The sequence below is a fragment of the Lissotriton vulgaris genome, chromosome 1_1, assembly GCF_964263255.1.
Source record: "Lissotriton vulgaris chromosome 1_1, aLisVul1.2, whole genome shotgun sequence".
Lineage (NCBI taxonomy): Eukaryota > Metazoa > Chordata > Amphibia > Caudata > Salamandridae > Lissotriton > Lissotriton vulgaris.
Window position 1 is genome coordinate 344,184,672 of NC_141685.1, and position 27,073 is coordinate 344,211,744.

Here is a 27,073-nt window from a genome sequence, read left to right on the forward strand (position 1 = left end):
GCACAGAGTTAGTTATGCTCTCAGTCTGGGATGATTTACGACTGGCAGCAGACAAGAAGCCCCACTCAGCTTTAATCCTACTTGACCTCTCAGCCGCCTTTGATACAGTAAATCATGGGCAGCTACTTGCTCGTATGCGGTGGCTGGGAGTCATTGGGATGGCTCTCCAGTGCTTCGCTTCATTCTTGGAGAAGGAAGTCTGCAGAAGGTCCAATTAGAGACCTCGGGCCCGATTCACAGAATGACCTTAAAACTCAATCCTAAACTTACTACTATTTTGGTATTCACAGAATGCACTTACTACTTTTGGCATTCACAGAATGCACTTACTACTTTTGGTATTCACAGAATGAACTTACTACTTTTGGTATTCACAGAAGTTAGGATTTTGTCTTAAGTTTGTCATAAGACAAACTTAAGACAGACTTAAGACAAACTTAAGACAGACTTAAGACAGACTTAAGTTAGGATTTTGTCTTAAGTCTGTCTTAAGTTTGTCTTAAGTCTGTCTTAAGTTTGTCTTAAAACAAACTTAAGACAAAATCCTAACTTCTATGAATACCAAAAGTAGTAAGTTCATTCTGTGAATGCCAAAAGTAGTAAGTGCATTCTGTGAATACCAAAATAGTAGTAAGTTTAGGATTGAGTCTTAAGTTCACTCTGTGAATCGGGCCCCTCATGTCTAAGCAAGGCAATCTTCGCTGGGGGTCCCCTAGGGTTCGGCATTGTCCCCCCTGCTTTTTAACATCTACCTCCAAACCCTGATTGAGGCTCTGGCAAAGGCAGTCTGCCAGGTCTTTAACTATGCGGACAACACTCAGCTAAAAACTCCTGTGATTCACAGCGGAACGTCCAGAACATTCTCTGCTACACCATGGATTGGATGACCTCCAATTCCTTAAAGGCGAATCCCGACAAGACAGAAGTCCTGGTATTCTCCCCAGGTATTAGACTGGACACTGGATTGATCCTGAAGACCCAGGTGTCTGCTGTTGTGGGAAGCTGCATCGGATAGATGCGCCAACTTCGGAAATTATCGACCCTGCTGTCATCCACCACTATGCAGGCGGTGGTGACTGCTTTAATACTATCCTGTTTAGACTATGGCAATGCAGTCTGCATTGGCCTCCAGGGTATTCTTCTGAGGAAACTCCAGGTGGTCATGAACGACGCAGCAAGGTTGATATATAAACTGCCTCGTAGAGTACATGCTCCCCCCTTGCTGCGTCAACTGCACTGGCTGCCTATTAAACAAAGGGTAAGCTTCAAGGGCTTGTGCATTGCACACAAATCCATGTTTGGTGAAGCCCCCAAATATATCAAAGTCCGTCTGAAGCCCTACATACCGGCCCGCCATCTTCACTCATCAGAGGCCAGTCTCCTTGCCTGCCCTCGTTTCAGTAGGGTGACATTTGGAGGCCGAGCTTTTTCGGTCTGTGTTCACCAGATGTGGAATAGGCTACCAAATGACATGCGCAAGGAAGATAGACTGCTCCCATTTCGCAGGAGGTTCAAGACAATGCTGTTCCTAGAGGCATTCGACCAGGCCTCTTAGGATTAATGTCAAGCTCAGTGGTGCAACGGAACTCGGACTGTCGTTCCATGATGCAGCGCTGAGAGACCTTTGGTGATTAGCGCTTTATAAATGCATTTTAACATTAACATTAACATTTACAATGCCAATAGCTCACAGTACATAAAGCATCATACTATTTAACATTAGCATAACAATTTGATTCAAACAAAAATAACACAGAACAAATACATAATATAGAATAGGAGGACACTGAGAAACGAAGAAAGGAAAATAAAGTCAATATAAAAAAAGAGAGAAACAAAAGAGCACGAGTGAGAGATCAAAAAAGTTCAGAGAATTTTTTTCATCTTTTTAAGTATCAAAGTAACATCAGAAAACATCAAACCTACCTCATGAAATATAAATGACGTTATGTTCAATCTCTAAATAAAATCAATATTAAAGTTGAAGTCAATCTATAAACATAATGAATTGAAAGTATCCATAGTAAATAAGCATAATTAAGGATGTGCGAGGTGTTTTATGCGCATCCAAGCATTCCCAAATACCTTCCATTTGAAGTACGAGTTCTTGTAGTTAGGAAACTTAAAATATAAAAACATAATGACAATAAGGCCTCCTAAGATGGCTGGATGCCTGTCAGCTAACCAAGAAAACCAAAATGAACTCATCCAATATCCAACATTCAAAATCAGAGAAATGGCAGAGAGACATTATGCCACAGATACCAAGTATGTAAGTTAGATAAAGCCGTAGGCTGAGTATTCAAGCCCAACAAGAAAAAGAAAGAAAAGTGGCCGTATTGGGAGTAGACCCAAGCCGAATGTTTGGTATGCAGCCTAAACCAGAACCATCTATGGGAGGGAAATATACAAGGAGGCCCATAAAAGAGAAAGAACACCACAGAACATTGTGGTCCAATTAAATGTGCATATTGCAACAAACACTGTAGAAATGAGAAGAACCTTGAAAAGAAAACCCGGCTCTGACAAAATATACTAAGATAAGATACTAAGATAAGACTTCCGAGTCACTTATATGCATATTGAATCATCTTCAAACTATAAGTACAAAATACAGAAAGAGGATAAAATGACATGAGGAGGATCCACTGTTAACCCCATTCAATAAGCCTTGTGAGGCAAGTAAAACATTTAGTGATCCTGCAAATATTACTCATAAAATAAGAAACGCATTCCCACAACGGACTCGACATGTCCATCCAAATGAACTACATGCAATAAGTAAATACAAGATCAGTAACACCTCAATTACCCTCCACCTATCGTGAAAGAACATGATTCGTTCATGAGAAATTTGAAAAAAGAGTCTTATGTTAGTAAGAAAACCCCACATGGACTGAAGACTAATGCGGGGATCTGGAGCACCATGGGAGTGGGATCGTGCAGCAGTGAGATCGATCGTCAGTGGTGAAATATATGTGTTGGTCTTGATAACATCTCCTGGGTGCAGAGAAATGAAATCAGAGCGAAAGGCATAGAACCACAAAGAATATACAAAAACTGTAGAACACAAATGGCAAAATAAAAAAATAAATTAAAAAAATTAAATAAAGATAAATACAAATGTGTTGATAGCAAGCTTGAACATCCAGTTGGCAACATGACATTCAGATGACCCATGCCACTACGCTAACCTAGTCCTACTTTTTCTACTTGGCTCTTTATGACATGCAGCTAGTTCTCTGTTTTGTCCCGGGGTCGAGGTCTACATCACACAGGCCATATCTGGTGCAGCCAGGAACAAATTTTCCTCATGTTGCAGGCTGCTTGCTATACAGCACACACCCTACACGAGGTGAGTGGTGGCTGAGGGGAGAGTCCTCAGAGCAGGTATTGTATCTGCGGAAAGAGAGGGCTGGGCATGGGTCAAAGCGGAGTGAGGGGCCTGGGTCTTTCTGAGATGCCTGCGCCCCCACTGCTAGAAACCCAAGTGAATTGAGAGAGGAGTCCCCTGAAGGATAAAATTTGCAATGCTATAGGTCTTGCATTCAAATGCGAGACTTATAGCATTAAAAAGAAGCGCCAGCCATTGCCCCAGCTGCTTCAAAAATTAAATCTGGCATGGCCCGCTGAATGCAAGCAAAGCACGTCAGAGTGCCTAACATGGGAGAAACTCAATAAAGAAAATAGTACCCATACCGTGTAACAACCAAGTAAAGGGGCTAGTAGCCATGGGAGGTTCCAAATGAAGACAAGGCTGTACTAAAGAGGGACTCGCTAGTCTGTTAACAAATCCAAAGGCAGCATTTAGGAAAGATGATGACACAAGCCAATTACAAATATGCACGGACAGTGGGAGTGGCTTCTCTCCCAAACCCTACTACAGCAGTCTCACAGAGCATGTAGCACATGCGCGCTGCTGTTGGCTCGAATGAATGAAACAGAAACATTTCATTTATCTTTTTTAAATGCATCCCTTTCTCCTTTGAGGAAAACAGGCTACATAAAAAAACTACTTTATTTAAAAATCAGTCACAGACAGCAGGCTACCATCCCTGGGAGTGCTAGCCATTCTTAATGAGGTTGCTACTTGCACCTGCCTCATGAATATTAATGAAGCGGGCAATTTTCAACCCCATTAGGACTCGCAAACAATGTCTGAGACACTGTTGAAAATTCCTATTGGTGAGTCGCAAATTGCGAGTCACAAAACTACTCAATTTGCGACTCGGTCATGCATCTGGCCCTTTGAGTGCAAAAAGTTTACTGAGTCCCATGAAAGCCCCAATAGCAAACCCTGTCCCTTGAAGACACATTCGTTACAATGCCTCAGACAGTGGCATATTAAAATTAAAAATTGGGGAGTATATTCAGTGTGAGACCACTGTCTGCAAATCCTGACATCTGCAGCCTTCGCAATCACAGTGCAAGTTGTGAACTTTTAACAGTTTACACCTTCTCAATGGCTTTTGCCTAACCTCAGCAGGTGCCAATCAGTCCAGCCTTAAAATTACAAAAACGGTTGCAAAGCATTACAGTACAGGGTCGGGAACAGAAAAAAAGCTGGACACCAAATTAAAAGTGACCCTCATTAGTAAGTCAGATAGCTAAAAAAAAGTAAAACAGTTTTTTTATTTGGTTGATTTTTTTAATGATAACAGTGTCTCATCTCTTTCTCTAACTCTGCCAAGAATAATAGCACACTCACTATGGCATCCTCACTCACACCACAGAGCCAATATGTATTTTACACCACAAAATATTAATGTCACACAACATTACATCCAACTTCAGTTGAGCCAGTCAAACTCTATGCTCTTTCTTATGCCACTAGAATATTGTGATCATCCCATCCAGCTTACTGAAGAGAGATATGAATATTGTGGGCAACATCTTTAGAGCATAGCCCACAATGGGGCTAACATTGTCTTCGATATGTATACTTAAACACCGAGAAGTATGCTTCTGGGACCTTTCTTTGCATGCACGTGGAATATTCTTAAAACGTTATTACATATTGATCACTCCTGCCACAAGTGTGAACCCCAAAAACTTTAAAAGACCTTTCTGCTCTTTCAAAGTAATATGAGTCCTTGCGTTTTGTCATATATACGTTTTTCATTGTTGTGATTTTGGTTTTAGTTGACCTTTCAAGAGGCATACTGAAGGACTGGGTTCTTTTTGGACCCAGCGGTGCCAGGGCACAACACCTGAAACCTTCGTGGGTAACCTGCTCTGGCGCACAAGTCACAGAGACACGGGACACTTCCTTCGGCGTCAAAGATTCAAGGTTTATTTGCTGCAGGGAACACAGAAGTCACAGGAAGTACATCGAGTGTAGTTCGGGGAGACTGCTTCAAATTGGTTCTGTGGATCGCTCCTTTTATACAGTTTTTACCCATAGGATAACATTGAATACAAAAGTTTACAACCCGGTTCCCACAATTAGCCCCCAGAGGGGTCGCTTTGGTCACTTTCAAACACATGAGGTCCGGAACATAAGTGCGGAAACATTTGGCGGTTCCCAACTGTAAAAACCCATCTTCCCACCATTAGCAAATTCCAATCAGCAGTAAAGTAGATCGAAATAGGAACAAGGACAGGTGCAGAGGAAGACGGAGACAGTGGGGAGATCGGAAAGGGTGTAAAAGGGGAGGTATCGAGAAACACGAGATACAGGCATCAAAGGGACGTGCCTAATGAGATGCACGGCTGAGACAATAAGTCCGTGCGGCAAGATGAGCCTCGAGCGGCGCCATCTGCCTTACAGCAGCAACCCCCTCGTCATAAAGACACTTACAAAGAACATGTGTCTTCCGCAAATATCTTGGGAGTCCCAGGGTCGCGAAGCGGACAGCGTCCGTTCGCTGGCTACTTGAGGGCAAGAGACAAAATGGATGCCGTATCTAAGATGGAACCCGTGGGTACAGATAAAAACCCACATAACAAACGAACGGTTTAAGTTAGTACAGCGAAACTGCGCACACTTACTAAACTCGTCATTTGCGGTTCATGGATACCAGACTCGACCATATTCGTGCGAGTCAAAAACACCACTTACAATTGTCACGGAACCTCAGACGCTCCTTTTGCCCTCATGTAGGCAAGCACTAGTCGGAATCATATTCGATATTCATCAGACCATCAAGATGTTGCTGTAGCATAGCTCTGTCCAACCGAGTCCCCTTGGTAACAGATGGTTGTCTCATACACGTTGTAGCACAGAGGCCACATAAGGCAGGACCACACTGCACGCAAAGGCAACACGTGAACAGGAACACTACCACAACCCCGATGATCATCAGAATCTTCCAACCCCAAGTCGACATCAGGCCCCAAAACCATCCTAGTAGCGTCCAATCCCCTACATCCACGTGTATGGATTAAGAGATCTTATGCAACCTCGAGATGGCTTGATAGACGGTTGGAGCATTATCTGGAATGAAAATGCAGCAGCTCGAATGGATCACCTTACATACCCCACCGCGATCTGCTAAGATGACATCTAAAACCATACGGTTTTGTAACGTCATAAGTCTCTCCGCCTGAAGTTCTGTGGTGATATTACCAAGGGCACTGGCAGTAATATTAGCTGTCGATTCTACCACTCGAGTCAACTGTCTCAGGTTCCTACTATTAACCATAGGTCCCCAAAACGGGAGGAAACCCTTGAAAAAGTCTCCTGCCTCTTGACCGGCAGTGTCCTCTTCGCTAATTACGCCTCGTACAACTCTAGTCTTGTGATAATCGGCATCTACAGTGAACGTCGGAGGCAACAGATTTGCAATAAAACATGAGCCCATGAAGTCTGCGGGCAACCATGTGTATGCACGATCATAACAGATAAAGTATGTACCCTTGGCAGCCAGAAACACAGGGGACGAGAACATTGGCAGAATGTAACTTTCAGTGCAAGCACTTGCTCCAAGTAGGGCTTGCGAACCACGACCCATAAGACAAAGATTACCAGTGTGGGGTACGACCCATATTGGAGGCGAGCTTTTAAGCTGCTTTTCACTAGTGAACACACTATATTCACCTCTACTTAGGACCTTATAGGCTTGTACCTCTTCTTCAGGGATAAGAAAAGGGTCATGGATCTCATCCTCCATATCCTCTATTGCCATCGATAAAGATTTCTGATACGAGGTAGGACCAGAGTAGGGGGAACGTTGTTCTTGAATGGGGTGGAAACCCAGTGCGCTTCGAAACATTGTTTGAAATGCTCGAGCTGACCCTTGGGAACTATACGGTAACACCAGATATGGAATTCCCTTATCCGTAGTATGTGGCATCAGCCCACACACCCAACAGTTAGTAGTGTTAACCACTAACTGATGCTGATGAAGGAGCTGAATAAAGGAATTGTTGCGGAATTCTACACGTCTAGCCTGCTCGTGTTCCGGTAACATGTGAAAGGAATGGGGAGAAGCAGTAGTGGTAAGATTAGGATAAGGAGTAGGAGTAGGTGTAGCAGGTAAGAAGTAGGACATAGTGTAATACACCCCACCCGCCAATAACGCAGAAGCAGTCAAAAACAATACAAACAGTTGAAATATGAAACATTTAGTACGACTAAGTTGCTGCAGCTTGAATCTATGCGCCTGAGCTCCTTCCAAATCATTCAGCTTCGAGAATGCCATTCCCTACGACCGTCCGCAACGTTTCTTGACGCACTTCGTTCTGTGCAGCAATAGTCAATCCCCAGGAGTTCCTAGGAACCGACGGCCTTTAACCTAGCGTCAAGACCTACTGTCCAGAAGGAAGTACGCGCGCGGCCCTACGGCCTTCAATACACAATATGTATATATACAAGCACAATGTCTCTCAGCTGTGGAAGTAAAAAGATACAAGGAAGAAGCTTGATATATGTACAAAAAAATTTTCAATGATACGAATGTTCAAAATTGATCATGGGAAACGAGGATATTGCAGTTGTCAATTTCAGCAAGGCAAGAAAATTTTATTTGTCCTTAGTGCGAGATCGCAAAGAATATCGATGTTTCCCGGGACGTGTCTGCTCGTCAAACAAAGGATCCGTTGAAGAGACAGCGTCCTGCTGATCAGTTAGTTGATCTGGTCTTGAGTCTTTTACTGACAATGTTTCAACAGTGGCTCTCTGCTGCGCTGAGGATTCTCCAACAAGCTGTGCGTCGCTAAAAGGTACAAACGCCGGCAATGTTTCTGTTTCTGTTGACGCAATGCCTTTCCTTACCCACGGGTCTGCCGGCAAAGGAATAGGGACTCGTTTACAATGGGTAGCATGTACCCAATTTTTCCGCCCCTCAAGACGAACGGCAGTCCTCGTGGCCAGGAGTACCTGGTAAGGTCCGGTAAATCGGGGGTCCAGATTGTTCTTGCGTGAAAAGTTGCGTGTTACTACCCAGTCTCCGGGCTGGAGCTGGTGGCCTGGACCCTCCGTCTGCGTCGGCAAGGCGTCGTAAACCTGTTGGTGAATTAACCTCAGTTTAGCAGTCAAGTCATGTAAGTAGTCAATCAACATCGGATACTCAAGATCAGAGAATATTCCTGGCCTAGGAACCCCCCACACATTCGCAGGACGGCCGAACACTATTTCATAGGGGCTAAGCCCTATTCGGGAGTGTACAGTCGCCCTAGTTGACAGTAGTGCTAGAGGCAAAGCATCAGGCCACGAAAGTCCAGTCGTAGCCTGAATCTTCGCTAGTTTTAGTTTAAGGGTGCCATTGTACCCCTCAACCAATCCAGCTGACTGGGGATGATTGGCGCTATGGAATTTTTGATTAATTCCAAGGCCCTTACACACACTCTTCATCACACTTCCAACAAACTCACTTCCGTTATCTGACCACACGACTCTAGGCATTCCATACCGAGGAAAATATTCCTTCAGTAGGATTTTCGCAGTAGACAAAGCAGTATTGTCTTTGAGGGGATAGGCCTCGATCCATCGGGAGAATGCGCAAACCACAACTAAAACGTATTTCAGGTTATTGCATCGCTCCATATGGATGAAGTCCAATTGAATCACCTCAAAGGGATACGAAGGAGGAGCAAAACTGCCAGGGGGAGTTGGGGTTCCTTTGCCAGGATTGTACATTATGCACACCATACAATTCTTCACCAGACGTTCAGCACATTTCGTAATGCCATCATTCTTCCACACAGCAGCCAGCAACTTGCAAATACCTTTCGCGCTAATATGTGCTAACCCATGCGCCATTGTCACAACGGCCAGCACATACGCATCAGGCAACAACCATCTTTTCTGATCCGACAAATCAATCCAGCAACCATTCGCATCCAACTTTCCCGTACTTTCTTTCCACTTCGTCTTTTCAGTGTCGGTGGCCTCATTCTGAATTGCTTTCACGCTCTCAACAGTATCTTCACACATACTTGATTCTGTAGGCCACCTAACCGAACTCGTCACATACATTCGAGTGCTAAGGTTCCGGGCAGTCTCCTTAGCAATCTCATCTGCAAACGCATTACCACGACCAACATCATCCGTCACTTTACGATGCGCACTACACTTAACAATCGCAACTTGCTTAGGCAAAGTCAATGCATCCAAAAGATCGTTCACAAGCTGGCCATGCTGTACCCTCGTACCGTGCGACGTCAAAAAACCACGCTCTCGCCACAATCGTCCAAAACTATGCGCTACACCGAAAGCGTACTGGCTATCGGTGTACACATTCACACGTTTCCCTTTTGCTAACACACATGCTCTAGTGAGAGCGATCAGCTCTGCAGCTTGGGCAGAATTCTGATTCAATCTTGCAGTCTCAACAACAGTGTTCAACGTTACAACAGCATAAGCAGTAGTCACATCGCCATTCGGCAACTTAAAACATGACCCATCCACATACAGAGTGCCATCCGGATCTTCCAATGGGGTGTTTTTAAGGTCCACTCGACCTTTCGTTTCCTCTTCCGTCCGCAAGTAACAGTCATGTTCTGCTACTTCATCTGACTCTGCACTAATTGGTAACAAAGTTGCCGGATTTAGGACATTACAACGTTTTATCTGAATATGGCTTGCCAAGAGCGTCAATTCGTACCCAGACAACCTCGCACTCGTCAAGTGCTGAGTTTTCGTTCGATTCAAAAGAGTATCGACTGCATGCGGAACCATCACCGTAAGCATATTATCCATGACCAATCCTGTTGATTGTCGGATGGAGACCGCAGCTGCCGCAGTTGCTCTCAAACAACTCGGCAATGCTCTAGCTACTGGGTCTAAGGTCGAGGAAAAATATGCACATGGACGTTGCTTACCACCAAAAGGTTGCGTTAGAACACTCAAAGCACAACCTTCCCTCTCGTGAACATATAACGTGAACGGCTTGCTGTAATCAGGGGTACCTAACACAGGGGCCGAACACAATGAATCACGTAATTCAGAAAAACTTTTCTGACATTCTTCCGTCCATGGTAAAGGAGTTGAAACATCCTTGCACGTAAGAGCCACCAATGGTTTCGCTAGCAATGAAAAATTAGGAATCCATTGCCTGCAGTACGACGTGATACCTAGAAAGGCACGCACATCTCTTTGGGTTTTCGGCACAGCCATTCGCGCAATCGCTGCAATTCTCTCTGGGGTCAATCTCCTTCCCTCCTTTGACAATAAGTGACCTAGATAGGTTACTTCTTGACAACAATATTGGAGTTTAGAAGGTGACACCTTGTGATTCAACTCACAGAGATGTTGCAGCAACGACACTGTAGCAATTTTGCAAATGTCCTGAGTATCGGCAGCCACCAATAAGTCATCGACGTATTGGATTAACGCCGCACCAACCGGCAACCGAAACGCATCCAGTTGACCCTTCAAGGCTTGACTGTAAATTGATGGACTTTCACAGTAGCCCTGAGGAGCGCGTTTGAACCGGAAGCTACGTCCACCGAGAGAGAAACCGAAAAGGTCCCTGCTCTCTTCGGCAATCGGGATGCTGAAAAAGGCGTTTTTCAAGTCAATCACCGAAAACCATGAAGCAGTAGCTGGAATCAGAGTCAGTAGCGCCGTGATGTCAGGCACAACAGGAAATTGAGGAACCACAATTTTATTTACCTCCCGTAAATCGATAACAAAACGATAAACAGGCGGTTTTGTAGGATCTGTACGTTTTAGAATGGGCAGTACAGGGCTATTGCACACGTTTCCCCGAGTCTCCTCGATAACATCTTTGTCGATCAAGTCATAGATGATCGCTAACAGTGCTCGTTCACCATCAAGGGAGATACGATATTGGGGAATACGTGGCAATCGCACATTCGATTTCAATTGAACAACATAAGGGGAGATATCAAGTAGGCCCACATCATTTGGACCCGTCGCCCACAAAGACGCAGGAAGAGAACTCAATTCCGGTGGAAGCTTATCGAGGGACAAATACATGGGAGAGACTACTCTCTCTCCTAACGTAAGCTTTACACCCGCAGGAGAACAATACAAAGTTGCATACAAACGTTTAAGCAAATCCAGACCCAAAAGATTTTCACCACAACCAGTAGTCAAAATCAACGGAGCTTCTAGCTCACGTGGCCCAATTTGAAGGGGCAAAGGGCGCGAAACTGGATTGCTAACGGGGGCGCCAGAGAATCCAACGGAAACATTTGTTAAGCCAGACAAAGGTGCGCCAGGGAGTTTCGAATGCATGATAGAACTTTTCGCTGCACCAGTGTCCAACAGAAAAGGCTCAACGACGCCCGATGTAGCAACTGCGACGTAAGGCCCTCTCTGATCAACCGGAACTGATACCACTCCCTCTCCTTGTCTTTGGCTGTCCTAGTAATTACTATCGTCAGTTCCCTGATCGACGTAATAATCGTCTACATTGTACTGCGCAGATCGTCCTTGCGATGATCCACGTTGATCGAAACAGTTATTAGAATTTGATGAATTGTCAGAGCGATCATTCTGAGCACCACGACCTCTACCACGTGATGCGTGCTGTGAACCACCACGACCCCCTTTAGAGGAATTACCACTATTTCGTTCATTTAAAGCAGGGCAATCAAATTTAATGTGTCCTTCCTGTCTACAATAAGCACATTGATTGTACCCTAACGAGGATCTTTGGAAAGAGGAATCATTACGCGGCTGCGATCGATTCGATTGCGACTGTGATCTATTCTGTTGAGACGCATTCTGATTAGAACGCGGCGGATACGCTTGTTGTAACAACACTTTAGTTTTTAGTTCTTTCGTCTTTTTATCAGCACGGTCATTCTCCTCTTTCTCTCTATTCTCGTAATATTGTGCCGTAGCCAATATCTGAGCTGAGGTAGAAACGGCCCATGCACTCTCTGAATTCCTTAATTTATTGCTCAAATCGGGCAACAAGTTCGACACGAATTTATCCACAAACAACCTCTGTCCACCCTCAGTACTCATATCTTGTCCACTATGATCAATGAATGCTTCCTCGAACCTCGTAAAGAAGTCGGAAACACTCTCATCTTTCTTTTGCTTACAAGCTGACAATTTGTCCCAATTCACCCTCATAGCTGGCATAAGAGTTTTCATTAACGCTATTATTCTTTGAGGGAGAGCAGCAATCAACTGTTCAGGCTTAGCACCACCATCTTGCAACCCATCTGCCGCTACGATGGCCGCCCAATCACCACCTAATTCGTTTGCGTGATTTTCCTGACGAATCTTAGCCCATACCGGTTGCGGTACGACATTACCAAACAACATGTCGATATCGGCGAGATTCATTACCGTAGCATCTACGAGCTGCGATAATTCTTTGTAATACCCTGCAGGATTTTTGCGAGGGTCAGGCAAAGATTGCTTCACCTGTAATACTTCCGATCTTTTCCATGGGAGGTGTATCCATACTCTCTGGAAGAATGGCGGAACCGGGGGGTTTGCCCCAGGGTTACCTGGCATCCAAACTGGCGGAACTTCACGCATAGGGTATTGGCCAGATTCGTCCACTTTTTCAATATCCTCAACAAACAGTGCATGAGGAATAGGAGCGGGACGAAGAGAAAGCAACCGCTCGATAGCCCGTCGGACATTAGTATCCACTATCAGTCCAGTTGCGAACTGAAGTCGAAGGTCGGACAGGGCGGTCAGCACCTCGTCAGGCGCATCGGCCGCTATCTGACCATGTAGGAACTTACACATTTCGTCAAACACATATCTCTGAGTTGGTATGTTGAATTGACTAAATGTTTCAATAACAACACGGGGTGGATTTCTCTGAGGATTTACCATCCAACCCATCGCCATATTATATAGCGCAGCACGTTCTCTGTTACCAGGAAGCTGACTACGTCTCTGAGGACCATCGGAACCAGCAGACCCAAGAACAGGTCCGAGCGACTGAAAGAAGCTTGCTGCAATAGGAGAATTACGACTACGAGTAGAGGGAGAAGAGTAAGACACAGGACTAACAAGAGAAGGAGTAGAAACAGTAGCAGCAACAGGGGTTAACAACACAGGAGCAGTAGCGGGAGCAGGAGTATGTAGAAGCGGAGGAGCAGTAGGAATAGAAACAGACAAAGGAGCAGGAACAGTCGGAAGAACGGGTGCAGGTTGAGGAACAGGCGGAGGAACAATAGGTGGAAGAACAGGTACGGCAGGGACCACAGGAGCTGCGGTACCCTGTACGTACGGAGGTGGCGACTTCATAAGATAGGACATTAAAGGATCCTCAACTGCCTCTTCCTTCTTATCCGACTCCGTAGGCAAAGCAGGATAGCATTTATCTATGGTCATACGCTGTAGCCTCTCAAACACTTCCTTATCCTTATCCTCCTTATCGCGCTGAAACTGCTCAGCTTTCTTCACTATGGTAGCAACATTATCTCGCTGACTACGTTTATTCTGTCTGATCTCTTTCTGTCGGGCTTCTTTGCGCCACAACCGAAAGGCATCAAACATGGCCGGCCTTGATTTACGTTCGAACAACTTTATTTCCAGATTATCTAAGATCGACGCTTCGAAGCTACCGTGAGGTGGCCAACGAAGGTCGCCGTCTTTCTTCGTATATTTAACCCAATAATCGTTAAAAGCAATCGGGCCTAGCCCATGTTTGCTATATAAGTCATAAGTAGGAGTTCCAACCGGAGGTATCGGACATGAGTCCTCCAGCAGGGAATCCGCACCACAAGGTCTGAAACAACTGAACAAAGTACTGCGACCAGGCATCTTGCACACTAGCCGAGTTTCACAAACTTCAAGGGTTACGGGATTTACCAAGTCCCAGCAAAGAACAAAACCCTCGGTTTTTGGCGGCTGCAGTCGTCAAACAATACAACAACAAAGTACGCTAGCAAAGTGTCACCGACAAAAACACTCACACAGCGTGAACAACAAAGACACTCGCTAAAGTGTCAACAACCAAGAACTCTGGGAGCGACCCACAAATACTTAACTCAAAGATCGATGGCGTCACCAGGAAGGCCCGTCAATCGTCTCGCTATACCAAGGTCTACGCCAGGCGCCAAAACAGGTCTACAGTCAGGGCAGCAGTCCGTCGCAGCCGTTAGGAGGCGGGAATCTTCGCGGGAAAAGTCTTCGGGCCACTTATTTCGACAACAGGATCGATGAAGCGGGGTGCACCTTCCCTCGGAGATTTCACACGAAGTTCCTCACGATCGTCGGGCTTGGACCGGTACCACTGATGCAGCCCCACGTTGGGCGCCAACTGAAGGACTGGGTTCTTTTTGGACCCAGCGGTGCCAGGGCACAACACCTGAAACCTTCGTGGGTAACCTGCTCCGGCGCACAAGTCACAGAGACACGGGACACTTCCTTCGGCGTCAAAGATTCAAGGTTTATTTGCTGCAGGGAACACAGAAGTCACAGGAAGTACATCGAGTGTAGTTCGGGGAGACTGCTTCAAATTGGTTCTGTGGATCGCTCCTTTTATACAGTTTTTACCCATAGGATAACATTGAATACAAAAGTTTACAACCCGGTTCCCACAATTAGCCCCCAGAGGGGTCGCTTTGGTCACTTTCAAACACATGAGGTCCGGAACATAAGTGCGGAAACATTTGGCGGTTCCCAACTGTAAAAACCCATCTTCCCACCATTAGCAAATTCCAATCAGCAGTAAAGTAGATCGAAATAGGAACAAGGACAGGTGCAGAGGAAGACGGAGACAGTGGGGAGATCGGAAAGGGTGTAAAAGGGGAGGTATCGAGAAACACGAGATACAGGCATCAAAGGGACGTGCCTAATGAGATGCACGGCTGAGACAATAAGTCCGTGCGGCAAGATGAGCCTCGAGCGGCGCCATCTGCCTTACAGCAGCAACCCCCTCGTCATAAAGACACTTACAAAGAACATGTGTCTTCCGCAAATATCTTGGGAGTCCCAGGGTCGCGAAGCGGACAGCGTCCGTTCGCTGGCTACTTGAGGGCAAGAGACAAAATGGATGCCGTATCTAAGATGGAACCCGTGGGTACAGATAAAAACCCACATAACAAACGAACGGTTTAAGTTAGCACAGCGAAACTGCGCACACTTACTAAACTCGTCATTTGCGGTTCATGGATACCAGACTCGACCATATTCGTGCGAGTCAAAAACACCACTCACAATTGTCACGGAACCTCAATACTGATGAATTATGGTTGACGGTCACAGGGCCAATTCTCAGTGTTAGATTAAAAACAATGTTGCTTGCATATGAGATAACTGCACCGTCTTTTGTTTCTTACTAGGCTTCATGGGTACTCGTGGCCCTGGGGTGGATCTTTGTTCCTGTTTACATTGCATCAGGAGCGGTGACTTTGCCAGAGTACCTGAGGAAACGCTTTGGAGGACAGAGGATCCGGATATATATGTCGGTCATGTCACTTATCCTTTACATATTCACCAAGATCTCTGTAAGTATACTTCAAATGAGAGTAAATGAATTTTGTAGAATTCACATTTGTTCTTTGCACTGCACGTTTGTTTTACACCTCGGTGTATATACATCAAAGCCATACATGGTGGCCATTTTGGGTGTCTCCAGCAGTCAGCTCCAGACTGCACCAAAAGGCATCAAGTGATCCACTGTTGCATGGTGGCAAAATGTTGTTTGCATTGCTGCATGTTAAATGCTTGTACAGGCCCTGAATTTAGAGGCAGAAAGAGGGATAATTAGTGTTTGATCAATAAAAGGCTCTATCTTTCATATAAGGCAAGCTACAAAGAGACCCAGTTTGTCAACCATTGGTTATTTCAGTCTTTTCAAGGCATGGTTGATTAACTTTTATTGTTTTCCACAGCATCTAAAACTATGGGTCAATTCATAGAGCCAATTTGGTGTGTAAATCTAGCTTCAATGAACAGCTGGATTTATAAGTGCAAGGTATGGGCTCAGAAATCCATTTACTCAGGCACAATATTACCCCATAATTGTTTAATTTTACCCATGAGTAAATCAGACTGCAAAAGGTATGGAGTAGGCATTCTAGAATGGGTCTTTTCTCTTATGTTTGGTATGATCTGACTGCACTATGACCTCTTCCCACCCTGGCTGGAAATCATCAAATATGTATTCCTAACAAAGTCATGAGTAAATCATTTACCATGATGTGTAGAGAAAGGGAATATCTTTAGAATTGGTGGTCAGTAGGGGAAGGGGTTTCTCCAAAGGCAAAATATTACACCTCTATATAAAAAAGTAAAACAATATGGCTTTTTACAGAGGCAATGTCATTTCAGCATGCACATTTACAAAATGTAGAATTAGACAGATAGAAATGCCCATACCTATCCACAGGCAAAAGCAGAAATTTACACACGTTTTATTGAAGTGTCATGTGCCTGGATACCCTCACGGATAATTGGCATGCTGTACAAATATACATAACAAAAAATGTGTCTGACATACTTTTCCAATAGTGGTCCCTAGAGAAACCACAATAGGAACAAAGGAATGAATATAGACCCAGTCGGTACTATATTGATTAAACTTGTCCAGCCGGACAGAGGTCTGATTTTTAATAATTTTCAATCCAGTAGGATGAGTACAAACAGAAATCTCAAAGTGGGACACAGGCCTGCATCCCACTAAAATGACAGGGACAAAACAATAGGAAACACAGAGAAGGCTCAGGCAAAGCTCTAGGTTTGTTACATACAGAATTTTCAATGTGACAAGCAAATCACAAGGAAACACCTTTACACATTAAATACCAATTCAAACAGTGCATAAGGTGTTTTTAGGGTGTCAACGGCGTTTTGATCCATATAGATAATAAATGGATCATCATCATACGGACATTTGTAATAAGTATGCCTGTGTACAATTGCCTGTAATAAGCGATATCAAGTATAGCGTGGATAGCGGTAGATGTGAGGCTGGAGGCATGTTCAGCAAATGAATTGGCCAGTGAAAATTCAAGCCGATGTTTAGGAGGAGCCCAGACCACTTAAGGCGTCAAAGGTAATGCCGCAGTATAAGCAGGAATGACCCATCCGAGGATGGGTATTGGAACGCTCAATGCCGTTTTGGAAGGGGAGCCGCAATATCGTGCTCCTGGGTGCGCTGGGGATAATTGCCTATGTCTGGATTCCTTGGTGGCAGGCAAAGTGTGTTGGCTTCTGTCAGTGCGGGAAGACTCAGAACTTGGGCGATGTCTCTGTTGTCGCTGTTAAATTGAATAGCGCCATATGTATCAGAAAAATGACCATGAATAATTTGCTTTTGATAACATGTGGAAGCTTGCTGGTAAATAAAATGATTAGCACTTGCTTATACCATGATCAGTGACATATCTTGAATCTTGGAAAAGTAGTTTTACCTGCAAATTGCTACAACCATCACATCTTAGTTTGAGGTTTACTCTATTTATATACATTTCAGCTTGTTGGACCTGACCCTCTCTGCAGGTACATCCCCAAACATTTTACCTCCCCCTCTTTCTGGTTTCTGAAGCCATATTTGTTGGCTATTAGGACACTGTGAGAGTTAAAAGCATGTGCTCACTCTCTAAAACATGGTTACATTGACCAACATCCAACTGGCATATTTCATTTTGTTCCTAGTAAAATGGTATGCCATAGCCTTGGCCGAAAAATTTAATGCTATTAGTGGGCCTAACACTTATTGTGACACACACTTAAGTAGCCTTTTAAAAACATGTCTCAGGCCTGCCATTTAAGCCTGTGTGTGCTGTTTTAAACTGCCAGTTCGACCTGGAAAAATAGAAAATTTGCCTGGCCTAAACATTCCTTTTTAATACATATAGTTCACCCCTAGGGTGGGCCCTAAACACCCCATAGAGCAGGGTGAATTGTACTTAAAAATGTAGACATCAGTTTTTTAAGTTTTAAATGTCCTGGTAGTGAAGAACTCTCAAATTTGTTTTTCAGTATTGCAAGGGTTACCCTATTACATTTGATAAACGGTAACTTTTGTTTGGAAGCAGGTGGACTAGGAATATCCCGTGGGTGCCTGACGAATTGGAGTTTAAAACCCTCTTTAATGGTAAAGTTGGATTTTTAATCACAATTCTAAAAATTCCACTTTTAGAAAGTTGGCATTTCCTTGTCATAACCATTTGGTGCCTGTAGCCTGTATCTTGGGTCACAAGGCTAGGTGTAGTTGGAAATTGGCCTTTGTGCATTCGTCCGAGACAATGTCACAATAGAGGCTCTGGATGCTGTCAGGATGGATCATACTTGCTTGATGAGGGGAAGAAGCTGTCACCTACTACACTTGTGCATCAAAGGCACTGGCTCAGCACATTCACAATGGGCTTCACACTAGCCCATTGATTCTTAACCTGTGGTTTGCGGACCCCAGGGGGGGTCTGGGACTCCTAATCAGGGGGTCCGCAAACTTTCTAGAAAATTAAATATTATGACTAGTTCTGGCTTTAGAATTGTACCGCTGCACTGCACCCCAAGTTCAAGAGCAATTAACTTTAAAATATCTTATACATGGTTGCAGGTACATGGTGCAGAGTTTGTTGTGTGAACTGCAATTATTGGTTGATGAAAATGTCAAAGTAACTGTGGTAGTTAACATACTAGCTGGAGAGGCCTGAGTTTTGACTAGTGGAAGATTTGATCCATCACAAAGAAAAAGGGTAAATGCGTCTGCTGCAAAAGATGATTAGCAAGAGCCAGAATGGCAGCTTATTAGAAAGCCAATAAAAAACACATTGGTCATGTGATATGCATCCATACACTGAACATAATGTGAACTTGAATTCATGAATTTGAATCCATTAGAGGACTGGCATTTCGCTTTGACCCATTTGACATGCATATCCATCTGCACTTCTTCAAACTGCAAACCAACATTTCGAGCCAAAGTTACCACTCCTCCGATGTGTGCCTCATGAGAGGTACCCCCCAATCAGTCTGTACCCAAGTGAGTGTATAACATCCCTCTGTGCCTCTGAGATATGTGTCTCTTGCAGACAAATAATATCTGCATTTAATATTTGAAGCCCTAAAGAGACTCTCTTTCTTTTCTTAAAATTATTCAGCCACAGATATTAATAGTAGCAATCCTCAGCTTCTCCTTCCCTACCATCTGGCCATCCTCAATACCAAACACTGTATATGTCTTCCATATCCCATTCCTAAGGTAAAGCAAAAATCTCTGAGCCTTTCACCCTGTAACATCCGAATCTCCAACTCCATCTTGTTACCCCACCAACATGTGAAGCCCCAATCTCCCGCCTAAGAAATCACCACACCCACCCCCTTCCCCTCTCATCCCTCCCACTCCAAAAACATAAGCAATCAGGCCTAGCCTGAATCAGGTGCTCCTTAAATAATATACCCACCACCCATCTCTCCCTGCCCGAAAAACCTCCATTGTGAATTGGTGCTGGCTATCTTTATCTTATCCTTGTTGCTTTTCCTTAACTCTTCCCGGCCTATCAGCCTTTCCACGGGAATGCCTTCCAACTATCTAACTCATGTGGCTGCCCCCCTCCCCCCCATGAGTTCCTTCAAATATTGTTATGCGAGGAAATTAAGAGAAATAATTAAAAAACTAGAACCGAAAGGAGCAGCAGGGCCGAACTGCATCCCCAACGCCCTATTTAAACACGCACCTGACTTCTGGGCAGTCAATCTAACGCCCCTCTTCAATTACTTATTCAGGCAGAATAAGACAACATACACCAGCCAATTTTCAAAAATGGAAACTGCAGCCAGCCTGAAAATTACAGGCTTACATCACTGATCGATGTAGAGGCTAAATTGTACGCATTATGCGTAATAATAATCCACCTTCAGGCTTGGACAGAGGAGATATGTGCAATCCCGAAGTTCCAAACGGGTTTCAGGCTTGGCATGGGAACAATAACAATCCTGGTAACCCTAGCACTTCTAGCGGAAAAAGACATAAGAAGGAAAACACAACTATTTGCATGTTTCATTGACCTGAAGTCTGCGTTCCACAGAGTGACACGAAATAGATTATGGGAGAAACTAAAAATATGGGGGCTTCCATCACAATTGCTCGAAGCAATGATTGCCCTGCACAACAAAATATGGGCGAAGGTGAAACTCAGAGACAGGAGCAGAACCACAGCCAGGATAAACCCCCACCAGGAATTAAAACAGGGCTGCATCCTGGCACCGAGTCTTTTTAATTTATACCTGGCTGATATAGTCAATCATATGCTATCAGCCAAGAGTAGTCCGCCCATTCTGGCTAAGGAGCCAATTCCTTACCTACAATATGCAGACAACATCATGGTGCTGAGTCGAATCCCGAGCGGCTTACAAAGAGCAATAAACAATCTGAAATTATACCTTGATCAGGAACTGCTTGAATTGAACAAAAAGAAAACAAAGGTCGTGCATTTGGTTGACTCCAAGTACAGTAAATTCAAATGGTATGTCAACAGCGACCAAGTGGAAGAGACAGGTTCATACAAATATTTGGGCATCACTCTGGGGATGGACCTGCGAGCAAAAGCTCAATCACTAATTTTTGCATACAAATTGTTGAACAAAAAACTTTGCTGCCCCGATTATAGTCACCTTGTGAAAGTGATGGCAGCACAAATGCTATGGGGCTGATGTATCAAGATTCAAGTTTGCGATTTATAAATAGTGATTTTTAAGGAATCGCTGTTTAGAAATCGCAAAATGGAATGTATGTACCATAGCGCTATTTTTTAGTGATTTCTTATTTTTTCTTATTTGCGAATTCGCATTTTGTGAATTCGCAATTAAGAAATAATTCCCATGCATTCCTATGGGCCAGGCGCCCCATAGGAATGATTGTGAAATAATTCTCAAATTGCGAATTCACAATTTGCTAATCGCAATTTGAGAATTATTTTAAGGGTGCAGGAGTGTCTCAAAGACACCCTGCTGCACCCCTGAAATTTACATGTGTGTGCATGTGGCGCACATACATGCCCTATGGGCATGTATGTGCGTCATATGCCACCCTTACAAATGCCAAATAGGGCATTTTTAAAAGAAATCGCAAATTACCTCCAACTACAAGTTGGTGGTAATTTGCGATTTCTTAACCCAAATTCGCAATCTCAAAAAGAGACATACATCTCATTTACGGAATCGCAAAATTTGCAATTCCTTAAATGCTTAAGCAAAATAAGGAATCGCAAATTTTTGTGATTCCTTATTTAGCGATATTTTGTTACATATCAGATAACGCTAAAAAGCCTTTTGCGAGACGCAAAGGCCGAAATTCTGCGATTTTTGGCCTATGCGAGTCGCAAAAGGCTTGATACATCTGCCCCTTAATGCCGTACCATATAGTATGGAAACATGGTGTGGCAAGGACACCGATTTGCTGAACGAGCTTCAGACTAAGGTGTACAAGGTTGTTCTTTGACTCCCCAAATGCGCATCACCAGCCCAGGTCCGTCTAGAATCTGGTCTCCTGAATCAGGAGTTTCAAAGTATGAACACCTTTTTGAAGCTATGCTGGAAGCTCCGCGCCTCAGAACCCGGCTCACTGAACAGCATATGTTGGGCTGAGATCCATTCGCAAATGGCCCAAAAACCTCCAAACACTTGGGACGCCCTTCTAATTAACTCCCTGGAGGTGCAAGACATCAGAGAGCTTTTGGATAATGAGAAAAACAGGGCAGTATTTACCAAGTCATGCAACAACTATGTAAAGAAGAAATCCCTTTTGGAAGATAAACTAATCCTGACCAAAGTACGCCACGCATGGACAGTGATAAATTCATATACATACCCAAAGCCTCACGCCTACCTGTCTTCATATTTACACACGGAGATAAAAAGGAGTTTAATCAAATACCAACTTGGAATGCACGACTCGAAGGACCTCCTACCAACATGGAAAAGGAAAGCACAATCTTCAAACGCCGTCTGTGCGGCTATTTTAATGAAACATTAACGCATTTGCTGTGTGTATGCCCAAGCGTCAGTGACCTAAGGAAGATTCTTTTGAAACCTATTTTTAACATCCTAAAAATGTGATCATGCAGACAGGCAGTGATCCGTTGGATGGGGTGTACATCCGACATTGTGACTTGTTTTGGTGTCAAATTTCTTACACAAGTAAACAAACATCTTCAGGAAGCTGACACAAAAGCCCGCCAAGGGAACAGTTCCATTTAAAAAATACACGAAGAGGGAACAAATGTAGAAGATGAGTCCTAACAGACCCAAGTCATGAACCCATAGATATAAGATTAACCAGTTTTAATTACACAAAAATGTATTTTAAAATCACTTGACACAGCACAGCCATTTTAATAACCGCACCCACGAAAAAGCCAAAACGCATCTTAAGATAAATACACTTATACTTTATAATCTCATATCAATCCCAGATACGTTTTTTTAAAGTGCTCCTACTTCACCAACACATACTTATTTGTTTTACTTGTAACCAGATGATCCAAATTAGATGCATTGTCATTGCATATGTTTTAATACTTTGTAATGGTTTTAGTTGCAGAGAGCACAGAATGCAGCTACCGGCATGCTGGTCACTCTCCCGAAATCTTGCTCAGTTTCTCACGTGCTTCACAAACTCCATTGGTTGCCTGTTGAGAAACACATCCAATTTAAGTCGTTCTGCATGGCGCATAGGATCCTGACGCATTAGGCACCCCTGGGGTTGGCTGGTCTGTTAGAGTTTTATGTGCTGCGGTGTCCTCTGAAATCTGCCGACTCTGCGCTGGTTCGTACTCCGCATGTTCTGAAAGCCAGAGCGGGTGGCCGGTCCTTTCATAGTTTGGCCGCGCAACTCCGATATTCGCTCCCTGTTTCCATCAAAGCCATCCAGAATCATCTTGCTTTCCGAAAGCCATAAAGACCTAGCTTTTCCATATATAACCCATCTGCCCTCCGGTTCTTGTCTTGGAGTCTGTGGTTTGGCTCTGGGACGCCCCGTCGCTGGGGCAGCTATGCACATTATTATTATTACATTTCTTATATAGCGCCAGAATCAACCCCCGAAGGGGTATCTCCGCTCTTGCCTTGGGAACCCGTCCTGGTTTTTCCCTGTGAGATAGCCCCTACAGGGCATCCCCAAGGTGAAAGCCAGGCATCCCGCCGCGGGGGGCCGTTGTGGAGATTAAGCAAGCTTAATGCCCAGAGTTGCATAGTGTGAACCCATGATTAGGTCAGGCACCGAAGCGAGAATTATCGAGTCCGTGGACATTTGAGGTCAACACCCTGCCGCGTCGGGAATCGAACCCTGGTCCCGGGTCTGACCTCTGCTTCAGGGTCTGCCTGCTCTAACCAGTGAGCCACACTTCTCCACTTCTCCACATTACAAATCTGACAAATAAATTAACAAATACAAATACATTTTTGATTTGATTGATTTGATTTGATTTATGCCTGGATTTTATATATAAAGCTGCAAATTCAGCCATTACATTTTTTTAATCATCTGGGGTTTTGCAGGTATACTTTAGCTCCCAATTTCTGAAATGGAGCAAACATACATTGCAAGCGCCATCTTTTCTCAACTGTAGCATGGGCAAAATTGGGCTTTGCAAAGAATGAAAAACCCTCAAATTCTTTTTTTGCATTTGGGCAAGCTTGGTCTTAAATAAGCTGCCTTAGTAGATATTTTCCAAAGTATACGAGCATCACCTGAGACCTTTCCACATCACTGGAATGTTGTGTTTTCAACATCAAGGGGAAACAGTGTGCAAATTGAGCTTCTGTGTCCCAGTCCCATTTTATGATGTCTAGGCATGCTTCTCTTAAAAGGCCTACCACAAATTCTCTGGCATTACCCCCTCCACACCATCAGGTATCCCCAGGAGTTATTTCTTCATTGCCTATTCTCCTGGTCCTCAAATTTCCACATGACATCAGACAAAGTAGCTTCCTGGGATGCACTGGTTTTTCAGTCTGTCAACCTCCATCTCAAGGCTCTGTGTCTGTGCTGCCACTATTGTTATCCTCTCAGCAATGTCAGAACACCTCTTATTCACTTTCTGCACTGTACCCTGCAGTTTCTTTGATGCTAGTCAAGACCGACGGCTGACATTTTGAGCTTACGCCTGCATTTGTTTGATAGAGAAAAGAATCATGGCAAGAGAGGGTTCAGTGGTTTTAACTGTCTGCCCCAGCTGCCACCAAGGTCTCTCCTCCAACAACTGAATTCTTCTCAGATTTCTCTCCATCAAGGTGGTGAGTGATGTCACCGTATAAAGAAAGAAAAAAACAGGATAGTAATAATGGAGCAAACCAAAATTAACTTTATGATATTAATGAGAAAAAAAAAAAGAAACAGGAACCTGAAATTAATTCCTCTGACAATTTTCACCTAAAATGAATTGCATTAGGATGAATGAATCATAAGTAATTATATGGAACCCTATTGCCAAAGACAATACTGCAACTCCATCTTCAGGGAACTTCATGTTTATATATATATGACATGGAGCTATGTTTAAGTCAGCATATGCCTCCTGGTGACGGGCTTGTTCCATAATGTATTGGAGCTACCAAAGAGGATGCATTGAATTTCTTGAGCTAATACTGCTTAAATCTAAAACAGCAACATCACTTAAAGAATTTTAAATTTCAAAGACTCAGATTCATTGGTTAAGAAAGAATTTTCTTACCAACTGTTTCAGGGGAAGTATTTGTTTCTTGCTTCCTGTCCTGGAGTCTACTCTGGGTTGCTGGGGGAAACCAGTATTTTTAATATTTATATTTATATCACTACCCTGTCCCCCTGTAGCATCAAGAGGGGAGCAAACATTGTGTGAAGCCTCTATGAGCTTTGCTGTCTTTGCCTCCCCTGGCACCTTCGGTGACATTGATATAGACTTCTCAGGAAAAATGAAGGTCTCTTTTTGCTCCTCTGGTCTCTAGGCGTCCCTGTCAGGATTTCCCTTACCGAGACCTTGTGGTTTGTAAAACCGTATTTGACACAGACTCTTGAGCCTCTCCCTTTAACGCTTTAGTGTTGGAAACCACAAACTGGTTAGTTATTAGGGGTTGAACTCCTTTAGACTCCGGCTATATTACTCCCCAGGCCAACCGCTGTGAAGACTTTTTGCTGGTCTCATACTTTCATTTACCTGCTGTTTCATCCCCCTTCTTGACATTCTTTGATTTGTCACAACTTTGAATTTTTGGATGCCCGCTCATCATGATCTCAGGCAGGAGCACTCTTTGAGTCCAAAGCCTTTTGGTCCCAAGCTAGGAAAAATGCTCTGCCAGCTGCGAGACCACCGCTGAGACCAGGCAGGTCAGGGACCTCAGCCCAGCGGCACCACGTTTGTATAGTCAGGCATTTTCTTGCTGGTCACGTTTCCTGTCCTGGTACTCCGTAGGAGCACCAACTCCCCCTCACATTGCTCAGTTGATGTAGCAGAGCTAGCAAGGTGGGAGGAAAGCATTGATATGTGAGGCGTGTCACATGAGTACCATCTTAATCCCTGCCTGTAAAGGTTCTTGGAAATGCATGGAATTTTCTGACTACCCTACCTTGGGAATAAGCTAGCTGCAGTGACACGAAAGGGTTGTTAGGTGCTTTGTTTGGAGGCAGAGCACAAGCTATTCAGGTATAAGTGGGGCCATGCTTACCTCCACCCCCAATCCTGCCAGCAGAGGGCCCACTCAGGCACACCTGATACCTCTATTGTGTGACTGCCTGGAAGTTATTCACAATGTCTAACTGCCAGTTACACCCTGTAATGTTACCCAGGACAGGCTGTAAGCACAAAGGGATAGGGGCAGAAAAATACCAACTTGGGCAAAAGTTCAAAAGGAACAAATGATGGACAGAATGCTGAACAATGCAAACATTCACCCCCAGTCACAAAGTGAGTTTTATCCATTGTTCTTTTGCTTACCACACCAACCAAGTTTTTGACCCAACCATATGCAAAGCAGTCTTGACCCTGTTCCTCATGGGAACAGTCCAGCCCGAAGTACAAAGCCAGGTCTTCCCTGAATCAGAAACAAGCATCCTGGGACCAGTTTCAGGGCATCACCCCTCATCAGCCAGGCTAGCTTGAATCCAGTGGGGAACTGAGCACAGGACCCATGTCTGGGCATCCCCTTCTCACTTAGGGCGACAAATGCAAAAGGAACAAATGATGGACGGAATGCTGAGCAATGCAAAGAATCACCCCAGTCACAAAGATCTGGGTTTAATCCATCGTTCTTTTGCTCACCACGCCAACCCAGTTTGGACGCAGCCATATGCAAATCAGCCTTGACCCTGTTCCTCATGGGAACAGTCCAAACTGCCAATTCCGGATCAAGTGTATTTGCATATGGCTGGGCCTGAACTGAAATGGCATGGGGAGCTAAAACAATGGTTATAGGCTCATATCTCTGTAATGGAGTGAATGTATGACATTGTTCAGTATTCTGTCCATCAATCATTCTTTTTGCATTTGTCACCCATTAGTGGGATGTGTATGCCCATATGTGGGTCATGCGCTGTCCATGTCACTGGAGTCAAGCTAGCCTGGCTGATGAGGGGTGATACTCCGAAGACGGTCCTAGGATACCTGTTTCCAGTCCAGGGAGGACCTAGCCTGGCAGCTTGGACTGGACTGTTGCCATGGGGAACAAGGTCAAGAATGATTTGCACATGGATGGGTCTAAACTGAAATGGCATGGGGAGCAACAAAAAGATGGATTTAGGCCCAGAACTCTCTTCTGTGG

General features: G+C 44.3%; 1 protein-coding gene across 1 annotated transcript in view; it reads left to right on the top strand.

The window, feature by feature from the left end:
• Window positions 1-27,073, top strand: part of LOC147747153 (sodium/glucose cotransporter 4-like) — a 782,848-nt gene that overhangs the window by 248,028 nt on the left and 507,747 nt on the right. Inside the window, exon 4 of the mRNA XM_086952400.1 lies at window positions 15,673-15,837. Coding sequence (XP_086808526.1) covers window positions 15,673-15,837 — 165 coding nt within the window. The remainder of the gene's footprint in view (window positions 1-15,672; window positions 15,838-27,073) is intronic.